This window comes from Pseudorca crassidens, chromosome 19 (genome assembly GCF_039906515.1).
Source record: "Pseudorca crassidens isolate mPseCra1 chromosome 19, mPseCra1.hap1, whole genome shotgun sequence".
Classification (NCBI taxonomy): domain Eukaryota; kingdom Metazoa; phylum Chordata; class Mammalia; order Artiodactyla; family Delphinidae; genus Pseudorca; species Pseudorca crassidens.
The window spans coordinates 36,404,459-36,415,803 of record NC_090314.1 but is presented as its reverse complement, the minus strand read 5'-3'; the positions used below and the strand labels follow the sequence as shown (position 1 = coordinate 36,415,803).

At 61.5% G+C, this 11,345-nt stretch overlaps 1 protein-coding gene across 2 annotated transcripts; it reads left to right on the top strand.

Moving 5' to 3' along the window:
- The first annotated feature begins 405 nt into the window (after positions 1-405).
- On the top strand, positions 406-10,032 carry TBX2 (T-box transcription factor 2). 2 transcript variants are annotated; one of them, XM_067714256.1, is made up of 7 exons: positions 406-1,262; positions 2,368-2,635; positions 3,640-3,786; positions 4,987-5,063; positions 5,174-5,337; positions 5,776-6,410; positions 8,635-10,032. In XM_067714256.1, exons 1-7 carry the CDS (start codon positions 865-867, stop codon positions 9,085-9,087), a joined length of 2,142 nt encoding a protein of 713 aa, XP_067570357.1. In that variant the 5' UTR covers positions 406-864; the 3' UTR covers positions 9,088-10,032. The 2 variants fall into 2 exon arrangements, with proteins under 2 accessions (XP_067570357.1, XP_067570358.1); XM_067714257.1 differs by lacking the exon at positions 406-1,262 and adding an exon at positions 1,318-1,925.
- The last annotated feature ends 1,313 nt before the right edge of the window (positions 10,033-11,345 follow it).

The window sequence follows — 11,345 nt, the reverse complement described above, 5'->3', positions numbered from 1 at the left end:
GCCCGCCCACCGGCCTCTCTTTCCAGCACCCGCAGCCTCCCTCCGGAGTGCAGGGGCCCGGGCGGCGCCACGGCCGGGAGTGGGGTCGGAGGCCAAGCTGGGGCGCGGGCCAGAGCTGCCGGGCCGCCGGGCGCGGGAGAAGGAGGGCGCCCCCTCTCCTCTCTGGGCCGTGTCAATGCTTTGCACTTGGGGCGGCCTGCGGCTGGGGGTCCTTCCCCAGGGCCCTGGGACCCGGGCGCCCCCCGCCTCAGGCCCTTTCGGCAAGTCGGGTCGACCCGCCGCGCTTTCCTGTCCGGGCGCAGGCAACCGCGGGCGCGGGCGGCGGGGTGGGGGCCGGGGCAGGGGGAGGGGTCTCGGGGCTCGCTGGCCCGTCATTGGTTAATATTTTATTCTGTTGACATGTTTTCTTACTGCTGAGGCTTCCGACACCTTCTCCTCGGCCCCCCCTCCCGGCCGGAGCTTGGCCTGAGCTGTCAAAACCCCGCCCCCGGAGACCCACAATTGGTCCAAAAAGCGTAAAATCAGCAATCAAGGGGGGCCTGGCTCGTTAGCGCAGGGGATCCGAGCAGGGCAGGACATGTGAGATAGTCACAGTTTTCCAGAGATCACGACAAGATCTAACCAGTCGCGCGTGGTCCCCGGCGCCGGAGCGGGCCAGCCCAGCCCAGCCCCGCGCAGAGCCCCCGCCGCCCCCGCGCCCAGAGCCCCGCGTCCCTCGCCGTGCGCCGGACGGGGAACCGGGAGGAGCTGCCACCGCGCTTGCCACCCGGGTCGCCCTTCCTCCGCGCGCGCCGCCGCCCGGGCCGGGGGTCCGAGCCGCGCGCCCCCGGCCCCGGCCCCCGGGCGCCTGGGCCGGATGTCCCGATGAGAGAGCCGGCGCTGGCGGCCAGCGCCATGGCTTACCACCCGTTTCACGCGCCACGGCCGGCCGACTTCCCCATGTCCGCCTTTCTGGCGGCGGCGCAGCCCTCCTTCTTCCCGGCGCTCGCACTGCCGCCCGGCGCGCTGGCCAAGCCTCTGCCCGACCCCGGCTTGGCGGGGGCGGCGGCGGCGGCGGCTGCGGCGGCGGCGGCGGCGGCCGAGGCGGGGCTGCACGTCTCGGCACTCGGCCCGCATCCGCCCGCTGCGCATCTGCGCTCGCTTAAGAGCCTGGAGCCCGAGGACGAGGTGGAGGACGACCCCAAGGTGACGCTGGAGGCCAAGGAGCTGTGGGACCAGTTCCACAAGCTGGGCACCGAGATGGTCATCACCAAGTCCGGGAGGTAGGGCAGCCGGCTGGCCGGAGGGCGCGCGGGTGGGCGAGAGGGGCACCCGACAGCACACACCAGCGCCGAGCCCGCCGCTCGCGGCTCCCTGCTCGCTCGGGCCCCCGCACCACGCTTAGACAACCAAGTTGACCTTTCTTATTTGGCAGCGAACGAATTTTTTTAAACCAAAGCATCGAAATCTCCCAAATGAAAACGAAAATATGCTCCTGCAAAATAGCCCCAATCGTTATGAGTCCCAAAGCCGAGGAGGCCCCGCGGCTCGGCCCTGGCTGCTCTCCAGCGGTCTCGGCTGCAACTCAGCCCCGCGGCCTCGCTCTCCTGCCTGTGAGTTTGGCTCGGTGCTCTGGGCAGATGCAGCGTCTCCCGCACTCTCCTCCGACCCTGGAGCCCAGAATGAGACTCGCACCCTGCTAGGCCCAGGCTGGCCCACTGGTTCCCGCCGGTCGCTGCGTTCTCGGCAGCGAGCCCCGAACCGGCCCAGCTGCAGCCTGACCCGGCCTGGAGCCTTGTTCGCGCCGAGGAGCGAGAACCTTCAGACGCTCACGTCGCCCTAGGCCTTAAGGCCGGAAGAAAACTACAATCCCCAACCACTCAAGCCTTTGACTCAGATACGGAGAATCCAGGCCTCAGGCTCACCCTCTTCCCCCGAACTTCAGGGTCAGGGTCCTTGTTCGGCACTGTAACCCAGTTCCTTCCCCCAAACAAACAACATCCGAATTTATTTCTGAGAGCTTCGGTCCCAAGTGGATATATCCCCTGAACGGATTTCAGGGAGAGTCAAGAGAAGCGGGTGTATTTATAAAGGCCCTGGATTTCTTTCTTGAAACCTCAGCTTTCATCTCAGATGAGGGAGAAAGAGGGTCACTAGATCTGAGCATAGGGCCGATGGGAAGCCTTATAATAGGAGAGGGTCTTGACAGGCAGAAATGGGGTCTCCCAGGAATAACAACTGCAGGTGGTGTCTCCCAGACAGTATTAAGGGGGAGAGCAGGGACAACAGCGGAACACAGGTGGGGAAGCTCCAGGCAATGGTGTGGGGGGGGGGTCCTCCGACAGAGAGCCGGGTCCCATGACGTCTCCATCTTTCCCTTTCTTGCAGGAGGATGTTTCCTCCCTTCAAGGTGCGAGTCAGCGGCCTGGACAAGAAGGCCAAATATATCCTGCTGATGGACATCGTGGCCGCTGATGACTGCCGGTATAAATTCCATAACTCGCGCTGGATGGTGGCGGGCAAGGCCGACCCAGAGATGCCCAAACGGATGTACATCCACCCGGACAGCCCGGCCACGGGAGAGCAGTGGATGGCCAAGCCGGTGGCCTTCCATAAGCTGAAGCTGACCAACAACATCTCCGACAAGCACGGCTTCGTGAGTGCAGGGCGGTTGTGCGGATGGGGGTCGGACACTGAGCACCGGGCACTGCAGGGGGTGGGGGGAGGAGAGGAGACCGCACGATTCCCCGGAGGGGAACGCTTGCCGAACCTGCAGGGTGCCCCTGCCCAGGCCACTGCCCTGTGGCCTGTGCCGGCTGGGCCTGGGCCCAGAGGGCTCTGCTCTGCAAGCCTGGAGAATGGGGGGGTTGGGGGCCGCTAAGCTCCAGGCTGCTCACAGCCTCAGCTCTCTTCAGGCCTTCCACAGCCCCTCCTAGGGTCCAGCGGGAGGCAGGTGTGGCCGGAACTGGGTCATGCAGCCGCTGGTCTTTAGGTTCTGAGCTTGGAAGCCCTGCCCAGGACCTCAGCTTGTCTTCACCCTTCCCCGTGAACAAGACCTGGGTTCCCATCCCTCTCCCCAAACGTGGAGATTTAAAAGTTAAAACAGCCCCCTCCATACCTTTTCTGAGACTCCTTTCCCTCCTCCCACAGGCAGATTGCCCGACCAGGAGGAGGGAGTTTGGGGTTCTCATCATTTCTGCCTGAGCGAGGACCCCAGCGAATGGGAGGGGGGAAGTTCATGGGGCAGAAGGGACTCCCTGTCCGAACGTAGGGCAGTCGGTGAACCCTCGAAGGTCCCAGTCTTCTCTCCGTGGCGTTACTAGGGTCTTAGCAGTGAGCCCAGGAAGAGAGGTTAAGAGTGGCATTGTAGGGGTTTTTATTTTGTTTTATTTCTGTTTTCAACTGGGGTAAATTTTTTTTTAATGGAGAGAAACTGTGATGAAGAAAATTGAGAGAAAAAAGAAAAAGTAATATAGGAGCGAAAAAAAGCAGAGAAGACAGGAGAAAACGGGGAAGGGTGGGGGGTGGAATGGGGAAGGCAAAACCCTGAGAGAGAGAGAGAGAGATGGAAAGAGGTCGGGTCCCCAGAGAACAGAAATGCTCGGGTCACAGGCTGGCGGGAGGGGGGGTGCTGTCGGCTGACCCGCGCCCTCCCCGCAGACCATCCTGAACTCCATGCACAAGTACCAACCACGCTTCCACATCGTGCGAGCCAACGACATCCTGAAGCTGCCTTACAGCACCTTTCGTACCTACGTGTTCCCCGAGACCGACTTCATCGCGGTCACTGCCTACCAGAACGACAAGGTGCGCGGGACCGGCGGTGGGCCCAGCCCCTCCACCGACGCCCTCCCCACGTGCAGGCTCCAGCCCTCCACTCACACCTGCCCGCAGCCCCCGGCTCCCTCACGGCCCATTCCCGAGCACCAAGCCTGACGTCTGTAAGCGCAGCAGCCACCGAAATCCCCCAGGCTCTCTCGCAAGCCCGCGACACATACCCACGAGCTCCCCCGGGCGCGCGAGCAGCTGGGCGCTCGTTGGGGTGGGGATATTTACTTAGCAATTAGCAGAGACTCCGGGGCCGTGCTGACATTTTTACATTTTGTTCGTTTATTTCTTGGCTCAGGGATGGGAATTGAAATGAAAAGAGGGCGCCGGAGGCAATCTGCCCAGGCGTTCCTGCTGCTAGGAACCCAACGCTAGGAGCAGGGGGCCCAGTTTTCACTCTCCTGGGGGAGCCAGAGGGCGGGACAGGTGACAGCCCCCACCCCGCCATCCCTCTCTGGGTCGGTCCAGGCCCGGGACCCCTTGGGAGGTGCTTAGAGGCTTTTCCGTCAAGTGAAAGGGCCTTTTCTGCTTGCTGCCCTTCTACGCCCTCTCTCTAGAGAGGCAAATCACCACCCCACTAGGCCTGTGCCCATGTGCGCGACTCTCGGCTGAACGACAGTGTCTGAGTGTCCTGCCGGTTGTTTTCTCCGTCCTTGTGAACCGATGTGTCTGTCCCACGCGGATATGCGCGCACCATTTGGAGTGCCTTAGATTCGTGTGGAGGCGTGTGAATTCGTTTGGTTTCCTGGGCACTTGTTTTGCCCGTGTGTACTTGCATGTGCGCGGCCCGTGAGTGTGGTTGACTGTGTGTGTCTGCTGACCTGCGTGTGCTCTGCTGTCTGCGCCCTGCTCAGGTTCCGGGTTAGTTTAACTTGAGTGGCCTCGTGGGCCTGTGTGCACGCTTGGACGCATTTCGACTCTGGCCGAAGAGCTTTGGGCTTGTGCGTGCAAGTTGAGGGATTATGCCTCGAATAAGGTTTTTGGAGGTCGCTTTCCTCGAGGCCCGCCCTCCGGCCTCACCTTGCCTTGTGGCTTGGAGTGTCCTATCCCAGGTGGGCGGGTACCAAGTGTGCACTCCCCGGGCTCTCCTCTGGGTGGGCAGCCGCTGACCTCCGGGTGCCCCAGGCCAGGCTGGAAGAGCCGCATCCTGACCTGGCGCCACCCCCTCGGTCCCCGCAGATCACGCAGCTTAAGATCGACAACAACCCGTTTGCCAAGGGCTTCCGGGACACCGGGAATGGCCGGCGGGAGAAAAGGTGAGGGTGTACAGGACCGACCTATGGCGGTGCCTGGGGGAACAGGACGTGGAAGGGGGCGGTGGGGGTGCTGCGCTGCGCTCTGACCCGCTCCGTCCGCTTATCCCCAGGAAGCAGCTAACGCTGCCGTCGTTGCGCTTGTACGAGGAGCATTGCAAGCCAGAGCGCGACGGTGCCGAGTCGGACGCCTCGTCCTGCGACCCTCCCCCCGCGCGGGAACCGCCACCCTCCCCGGGGACAGCGCCTAGTCCCCTGCGCCTGCACCGGACTAGAGGTGCGGATCTGGCGGGGAAGAGAAGGGGAGGGTGTCCACCGGGCGCCAGGTGGCTCGGTGCTCCACATCCGGCTAACTTAAGGCCTGGGAGAAGCGTCAGCAGTGAGCCTGGGAGGGCTCTAACCCAGGACTCTCCTGTGAGGGCGGTCCCAGGTGGCCCGCAGATCCTGCTGGGCTCCGGGGTAGGGCCCCGGCGCTGGGTGACTCTGGCGCAGTAAGGTTTTCTCTACCGGGTTCACTTTCTCCCACTGCACATAAAGGGTCTTGGATGAGGTGACCTACAACTGCCCCTAGCCCGACGAGCCCCTAGAAGCTCCTCCGACTTGGCCTCCCCGAGAGCAGGCTTTCGCACGTCTCTCCGGCCCGGCGCCGACACCGGGAGAGGCTTCGCTCCTGTCTCTCCCAGGCCGTAACCCCGCGCGTCCTCTCTCCCCGCAGCCGAGGAGAAGTCGTGCGCCGCGGACAGTGACCCAGAGCCCGAGAGGCTGAGCGAGGAGCGCGCGGGGCAGGCGCTAGGCCGCAGCCCGGCCCTGGACGGCGGCAGCCCCCCTCGCTTGACCGAACCCGAGCGCGCCCGGGAGCGGCGCAGCCCCGAGAGGGCCAAGGAGCCGGCCGAGAGCGGCGGGGACGGCCTGTTTGGCCTGCGGAGCCTAGAGAAGGAGCGCGCCGAAGCCCGGCGGAAGGACGAGGGGCGCAAGGAGGCCGGCGAGGGCAAGGATCCCGGCCTGGCGCCACTGGTGGTGCAGACAGACAGTGCGTCCCCCCTGGGCGCCGGACACCTGCCGGGCCTGGCTTTCTCCGGCCACCTGCACGGGCAGCAGTTCTTCGGGCCTCTGGGGGCCGGCCAGCCGCTCTTTCTGCACCCGGGACAGTTCGCCATGGGCCCCGGCGCCTTCTCCGCCATGGGCATGGGCCACCTACTGGCCTCGGTGGCAGGCGGCGGCAGCGGAGGAGGTGGCGGACCAGGGACAGCCACCGGGCTGGACGCAGGCGGGCTGGGTCCCGCAGCCAGCGCGGCAAGCACCGCCGGGCCCTTCCCGTTCCACCTCTCCCAGCACATGCTGGCATCTCAGGTAAGGCCTGTGAGCTGGTGGCAGCACGATGGAGGGAGGAGGACTGAGGTGGGCAGAGGAGGCAGGCATAGGGCTTGAGAATGCCATAGGCGCTCCAGTGCTTCCAGCCGGCAAGGACTCCCTCCTGGGGAGACCCAATGGACCCTCTGGAACACACCTAGGTTCAGGGAGACTAGGACTGTAGGTCCAGGGTCTGCAAGGGCACTGCTTCTGACTCCTGTGTGACCTTGGGCAAGTCCCTGACCCTCTCTGGGCCTATTTCCTTCCCTATAACCCTAGCATAGAGTGTAACCCATTAGACTCTTTCTGCTATGGCAGACTGGGGCTGCCCCGGGCTTTTGTAAGTCCACTTGCCTGGCCTGCCTCAGGACATTTTTCTTGGGAACAAAGATCCCTGGCTCACTGTCAGTCCCTGAAAGGCTAAGGTGGCTGGACAAAAGGAGTAGGAAAATTTGAAATATGTTCTGGATAATTGACCACCCAAATGACCCACCTCCCAGATGTCTCTGGCCCCTTTCAGACCCCCCAGGAAGTCCTCTGCCCTGACAAAGGACTGGGTTCTCCCTTCCCCCACACCGGGTTTCCCAACTCTCCCAGCCACATGTCTCAGAGACGAGGGGCTCGGTTCCCCAGGCCCAAGTTGAAATTCTGAGCTCCCAGGGGAAAGTTTATGAAACTGTGGCCAGCAGCAAAATAAGAAGATCTGATGGGGAGAGCGGCCTCTTTGGTTGCTTAGGTGGAATATTCCCTGTGGAAAGATTTGGAATCTCTACATTCATTTTCCTCCCTCTGAGGTTTCTGGCAAATTGAACCCGTGAGATCTTATCTTAAGGGAAGGAAAATAGGAGTTCAGATCTGAGAAGGCTCCTTTGGTTCAGAAGCAAATATTTTTAAAGTGGGGGAGGGGATTCTGAAATGAGTTTTAAATAGAGCTCAGCGTTGGGGACGTGTGGAGTGAGTGTCTGAGGCACTAACATCACCTATCTGGGGATCTGAGCTGGCAAGGAAGCCTCCAGAAAATGGAGTTCAGGGCCTGGAGGTTTAATCTGCACCCTTGAGTCGGTGTGTATGTGATGCCTCCTCCTCAGACAAATTCTAGTGATAAGCATGGGCATCAGAGAGGTCACAGGGAAGTCAGGGCTTCTAGACACAGCCTGGTCACAGGTGTAAGGCCAGGGCAGAAGTACTCAGCACTCAGGACGCATCACTTGGTGGACGGCTAATGGTTAAGTTCTCAAGCCAGGATAGCTCACCTCTGGCCATCAGGAAGAGCCCAAACCTGGGAGATCTGAAGCCTCCCTCCTTCCTCTGAGACACCATGTCTGAATGCTCAGTAGGGCTTGACCTTCTCAGGAAGGATATTTTCTCATTCCTGACTAAGCTACTTCTCTTCGTTCTCCCTGCCTGAGCCAGGCCTGAGGCTCCCCGGAAGCCCAGCCCAGTCAGCTCCTGCCCTCCTCCCCATACCCACATACTCTGTGGAGTGAACATTATCTCAAAGGTCAGATAATCCAAAAGTCGGGCCTCAGGGACTCAGGCAGTGTTTGTCCAGGGTTTCCCAGCTACTGTGCTTTCCACAGGCAAAGGCCTTGCATTCCTTCCTCAGCTGCCTCTTAGGTGCCGCCAGGAGTCCTTTGTATTCAGGCCAGTTTATAAACTGATTGGCATCTGGATCCTTCTCCTGGTCCAGGCAGGAGACCCCTGAGCAGGTGGGCAGGCAGAGGGAGAATTTACAAAGGCCCCCGGCCCCCACCCCGCCCCTCGCCTGTGCTTCCCCTGCCCCGCGGGGCACCTGCGGATAGAAAGGCTGGGGAGGACACTGTTCTAAGTGAGCAGAACCTCCCTCCCAGCACAGCCAAAGATGCCTACTGGCCACCTGGCCCTGTGCCAGCCCTGTTTCCTCCCTCAAGGCCCATGCTAGTTCAGCTGCCTGTAATGGCCTTCCCATACTCCGATTGTAGTACCTGGCACAGAGCTTGATGGTGCCAGGTCTGTGCGTCATAACCTGAAGTGAGCTCCCCTTCTGACTGGGTTTGGCCATAGGCATACCGGCTCATGCCTACCTGTGCTTTTGGGGGATTACGGTCATGTGAGCTCTGGTCTCATATTCCTAAAAACTGTAGGGCAAGGATTTCCAGTTGTAGCACCACCCCTAGAGCCCAGATCACCTGCAGAAACACCTCAGGCAGGATGCCTAACCCTTGTCTTGTTCTGTTTCTTCCAGGGAATCCCAATGCCCACTTTCGGAGGCCTCTTCCCCTACCCCTACACTTACATGGCTGCTGCTGCCGCGGCGGCCTCCGCTTTGCCAGCCACTAGTGCTGCGGCGGCTGCCGCTGCTGCCGCAGGCTCCCTATCCCGGAGTCCCTTTCTGGGCAGTGCCCGGCCCCGCCTGCGCTTCAGCCCCTACCAGATCCCAGTCACCATCCCACCTAGCACTAGCCTCCTCACTACTGGGCTGGCGGCCGAGGGCTCCAAGGCTGCAGGCGGCAACAGCCGGGAGCCCAGCCCGCCGCCCGAGCTGGCTCTCCGCAAAGCGGGGGCCCCGCCCCGCGGGGCCCTGTCGCCCAGCGGCTCAGCCAAAGAGGCAGCCAGTGAACTGCAGAGCATCCAGAGGCTGGTGAGTGGGCTGGAGAGCCAGCGAGCCCTCTCGCCCGGCAGGGAGTCGCCCAAGTGAGGGGCTGCTCAGCTGCTCCGCTGCCGCGCAGGCCTCCTGAGCTGCCTGCCCCTGCTGCTTGGGACATGTACAGCACAGAATGGGTATTTATTTAAATAAAGGAGAAAAAGCGGGCTGCAGAGGCTGGAATGAAGCCCCGATCAGCCAGCCAGGGCCTGGGACACTTCCCTGGGCTTCAGAAGGAATCCAGCTGCCAGGAACGCAGTCGCTTTGGAGCCACTGGATTTGGTCCAAGCCTGCTCCCGTGTCAAGGTGTCATCGGCGGGGCCCTCTCCGGGTCCTCCAGCACTGTGGGGAGTCCTCGTCCCTGGCCCAGCCAGAGGCTGGCTCTTCGGGAGCCAGAAGGTGCAGGCGTCAGGCGGGGGAGCCCCAGAACCCCTAGCCTCGGGCTGGGACCGCTTGAGAATCTGGGGTGAGGGGTGCTGGGGTCAGTGAAGATTCAAGTCAGTGTAGACTTGAGCTGAGAGGAACCTGTTCTTTTAGTCCTTCCACCTCTTCACCCAGACAGGCGCCCCTCCCACCCCTGGGTCAGCAGAGGGAGTGGCACTTCTGCCTTGAGTCCCCAGGGTGAAAAAAAAAAAAGATATTTATGAAATAAATGGTAATTTGTGTAAATAAGCTTTAAGGTTCCCAGAATATGCAAATTGGTATTAATTTATTCAAAGGTGTACATTGCTGTGTACATAATATTTAGAGATTAACTCATAGCATTTAATTTTTTTTTCATTTTACATGAGCATCTATATTGTACAGGGCTTGGGGGTTCCTTGGCTGCGGGAGAGGGCCCCGATCCCTGGAGGAGCTCCCACCCCGCCAGCCCCTCGGCCCCTGCGCCCGGGCTTTGCTCTTCCGGCCCGCGGGCTCCACCTCAGGTTTTCACTTTTCGCTCTGGAGCGAGACGAAACGACAAAAACTCGAGAAAACAATAAAACGCTACAATGCAAAGTGAACGGCACAGTGCGCTCTGTGGGTCGCGCGGGGCAGGGGCACCGCAAGCTCGTCAGGCGGGACTGGAGTCGGGGACCGAAGGTTGGGCGCCCCGGGCTCGGCGGCAGCTGCTCCCCGGGGGCGGCTGCAAGGCTGGGGCAGCGAGCTGAGCTGCGAGGCCGGGCGGCGCCGGCGCGGGCTGCGGGCTGGGCCGGGCGGCGCCGAGCCGCCGCGAGCCCCCGCGCTCCCAGCGCGTCCGCGTCCCAGGCCGGGGGCCGGGCTCCCTCTGCTGGCCGCTAGCCTCTGTCCGCCTCTCCCGCCCCCAGTCCGGGGCACCACAGCGGAATTGCACCCACTTTCAGAGCCGCTGGGTAGGTGGGGCTGATAAGATGGGTGCTGCCTGCTCCCTCTTTCCCTTCGGAGGAGAGGTTTGGCCATGGTCCCCCATATACCGCGGACCCTAGAATCCTTTTCCATCGCTCTGTCTCCTGAACCTCAAAAAGAAACGTTCTCTCCGTATCAGGGTTGTTGACTAGAGTGGCAAAGTCTAGCTTGAAAGTTCTCCCGTGGAAATCATCTAAATCCCTCTTGGGGGTGTGGGGAGTGAGGGTCACTAGGCTCTTTCTTTTCCTGCCTCACTTTCCCCTTGTATAATAATGGGTTCAGATGGTGGTCTCTCAGGGAGCCCCACTGTGTCAGTCTCCATTAGGCCTCCTTCCTCGTGGCCCACGTCTGCGAGGACAGCTGCCTCCTGTCCCTATCCCATGAGGGCGGAATCTTCTCTCTTCTTCAGCGAGCCAACAGGTGTCACCAGCCCCAAATCCTAGCAGTGGAAGGGATGGGAGACGGGCGGTCACTCTTTCAAACCCAGTTCCTTCCTCATTAAGCCTTGCAGATCCGTAACACCCTGGCCCAGCAGGACGCTCAACTTGGGTACTTCGGGGGACTTGAGACTTTGGCTTCCTGTTCACCGGGGCCATCAAGGATGGTGAGGTGGAGGAAGGGTGAAGGCGGAGGTGGAATTGGCCTCCAAGCTCCCAGGACACCTTCTTGGGCCGACACATTTGCAAGGAAGAGAATCATGTTTGCCTCTTCCAGGGAGGGAGCTGGCCACAGGTCACGCTGAATTCGGCGAGGGGCTCAGCCAGTGAACCGGTGGGAGGGCCAGAACGCTGTCCCACTCTCGGATGGTGGGCTCCGGCTTCCATGCCTCTGACCTTCGGGCGTGCAGGACAGCGAGGCGGGCACTTCAGGAACAAGGTGGGGCAGAAAGGTCCTTTTCTCAGCTCAAATAAAATCCTCTGTGGACAGTGTGTTTATTCGAGGTCGCT

Bases quoted from the DNA above. Each gene is read 5' to 3' on its own strand.
- TBX2 (XM_067714256.1), top strand. From the start codon at position 865: ATGAGAGAGCCGGCGCTGGCGGCCAGCGCCATGGCTTACCACCCGTTT. The intron at 3,787-4,986 runs GTGCGCGGGACC...CGGTCCCCGCAG, and splicing joins CTGCCTACCAGAACGACAAG to ATCACGCAGCTTAAGATCGA. The intron at 5,064-5,173 runs GTGAGGGTGTAC...GCTTATCCCCAG, and splicing joins AATGGCCGGCGGGAGAAAAG to GAAGCAGCTAACGCTGCCGT.